General features: G+C 42.6%; 1 protein-coding gene across 1 annotated transcript in view; it reads right to left on the reverse strand.

Moving 5' to 3' along the window:
• LOC106475471 overlaps positions 1-2,445 on the reverse strand; it is a gene marked incomplete at its 5' end in the record, with an annotated part of 14,027 nt that overhangs the window by 6,467 nt on the left and 5,115 nt on the right. Inside the window, one exon of the mRNA XM_022379567.1 lies at positions 18-1,463. Coding sequence (XP_022235275.1) covers positions 18-1,463 — 1,446 coding nt within the window. The remainder of the gene's footprint in view (positions 1-17; positions 1,464-2,445) is intronic.

Raw genomic sequence — 2,445 nt, forward strand, 5'->3', positions numbered from 1 at the left:
CTTGATCTGTCACAGAGATAACCACACCAGCTACACACGTACCTTGATCTGTCACAGGGCGAGACAGTCTCACGTTACGTATTGGATTGTTGAGTTCCCCGTCTGGTATTTCTTCCTTTTTGGGGGAGGTACAGTCCCTCGAGACACTTTGCGCTGTACTGCTGCGTTTCGCGTTCGTTGTTGTTTCTTGGATGGTTCTACAAACAGATGAAGTGGGAGTATCGCTGTTGACAGGCTCACAATCACTGAATAATTGACTGTTGTCAGATTCCACACACTCTGACATCTGTGAATAACATGGTTTTATATTAAATGGATACCCTGCGTTCCTTTCAGATATACTTGCGTTAATATCGGCGACTGAGGCTATCGACTCTTGATAAACTTTGATCCCTTCGGGAACCACAGAAGCCAAACGGGCATACACTCTGATCATATCATCACTGTACAAAACACAATCAGAAGCTTTGTCGAGATGAACCTTCTTGATCCCAGAAGAACTACAGCTCGGTCTCTTCTCTTTGGACACAAGCTCACCATTATCCAGTAGAGAGGGATCTAGAGACTGAAGCTGATCCTCTCGAGGATGGAGTGTAGATCCCAGAGGAGGGAGATTCACAGAACTTAAAGTGGTTTCGCTTGGCAGAGTCGTACAGCTTCTGCTCTTGAACAGCTGCAGGTTTGTACGAGCTTCACTACTGGAAATGTGACTAGAACTGGAGCCATTGTTCTGGGGCACTTTGTGGACAGTCGTTAAACTGGAGCCATTGTTCTGGAGCGCTTTGTGGACAGTCGTTAAACTGGAGCCATTGTTCTGGGGCACTTTGTGGACAGTCGTTAAACTGGAGCCATTGTTCTGGGGCACTTTGTGGACAGTCGTTAACCCGGAGCCATTGTTCTGGGGCACTTTGTGGACAGTCGTTAAACTGGAGCCATTGTTCTGGAGCGCTTTGTGGACAGTCTTTGTCGAAATATCATCATCTGACTGACAAATGTTATTTTTTGCTTCAGCATTTTCTTTTCCTGAGGCCAACCTGTCTTTGGTCAAGTTTCTGTCGTGAAGACATGGGACAAGAGTAATGTTAGGTGAGACACTGAGACTGTGTCCGTGAAAGTATCTACATTGTTTCTGGACATTCTGACGTCTTAACGCAGTATTGGAAGGACTGGCAGACTTTAAGACACACAGGCGTGGATCACTGTGGATTGGGTAAGAACGATCCATCTTCGAATGACTGGGCGCCTCATCTGGACAGCAAGGGCGGTTTAATCCAGCACTAGTAGCATCTGAATCATTGGATCTAAGCCTTGTAGCTGCGGCTTTCTGGGCATATAATGTGGCAAAAAGCTTTCTACACGATCGGCGGAGGTTATGTTCAGTTAATTGTAGTTCTTCATCAAACCGAACTCTTCCACCAGACAAATCTTTCAAGGACGTCGAATGGACGGACAACGCCGGAGCTCTGTACAAGTGTAGAAAATATTAATATTTGCTTCTTCCACAAATACAAGTCAATGTAAGTATTCGCTACAAGATTTAGGGCTACTGTTATTAAAAGTATTAGTTATACTTATGGCTTTTGCTGATTCAATACCTACACAACAAGGTTTAAGGGAATGTTTCTGAAGATCCGACTATAGTAGTAAATTATCTTATATTCACAAGTAGGCCCGAAAGTAATTAATTCATGTTTTCATGAAGAAATAATAACCAACTTTCAAATTTCATTCAAAAATGAGATTGGATTAATATTCTACTTTTGTTTTGGGCTCACGCAGAGTTCTGGAAATTCAGCCTGTTTGTTTGTTTGTTTTTTGAATTTCGCGCAAAGCTACACGAGGGCTATATTTGCGCTAGCCGTCTCTAAATTAGAAGTGTAAGACTAGAGGGAAGGCAGCTAGTCATCACCACCCACCGCCAACTCTTGGGCTACTCTTTTACTAACGAATAGTGGGATTGACCGTAACATCATAACGCCCCCACGGCTGAAAGGGCGAGCATGTTTGGTGTGACTAGTTATGGAAAGAGACGTATGTATATTAATCAACTAACTTGATACACGTTGTTTCATATAATTATCTATTCAGGTAATATATCAGTTTAATTATATTTTAACTTGATCGTCACATTACTAATGATAGGGCTGTAAAAGTAGGGTTAATTATTTCGTGGGCTAATTAGAACACACAGTTTCATTGATGCTAGTCCTTAACCCCCCTCCCCACCTCCCAGTGGCACAGAGGTATGTCTGCGGATTTACAACGCTAGAAACCGGGTTTCGATACCCGTGCTGGGCAGAGCACAGATAGCCCATTGTGTAGCTTTGTACTTAACTTAAAACAAACAAACACGCAGACGTTTAAGAAAGCGTCTCAATATCGTATATTTGGTTATTGTTTTCTACTAACCGTTTTAAAGTTTGATATATTTATTACAGCAACAAG

Source organism: Limulus polyphemus, unplaced genomic scaffold (genome assembly GCF_000517525.1).
Source record: "Limulus polyphemus unplaced genomic scaffold, Limulus_polyphemus-2.1.2 Scaffold8634, whole genome shotgun sequence".
In the NCBI taxonomy this organism is placed as follows: domain Eukaryota; kingdom Metazoa; phylum Arthropoda; class Merostomata; order Xiphosura; family Limulidae; genus Limulus; species Limulus polyphemus.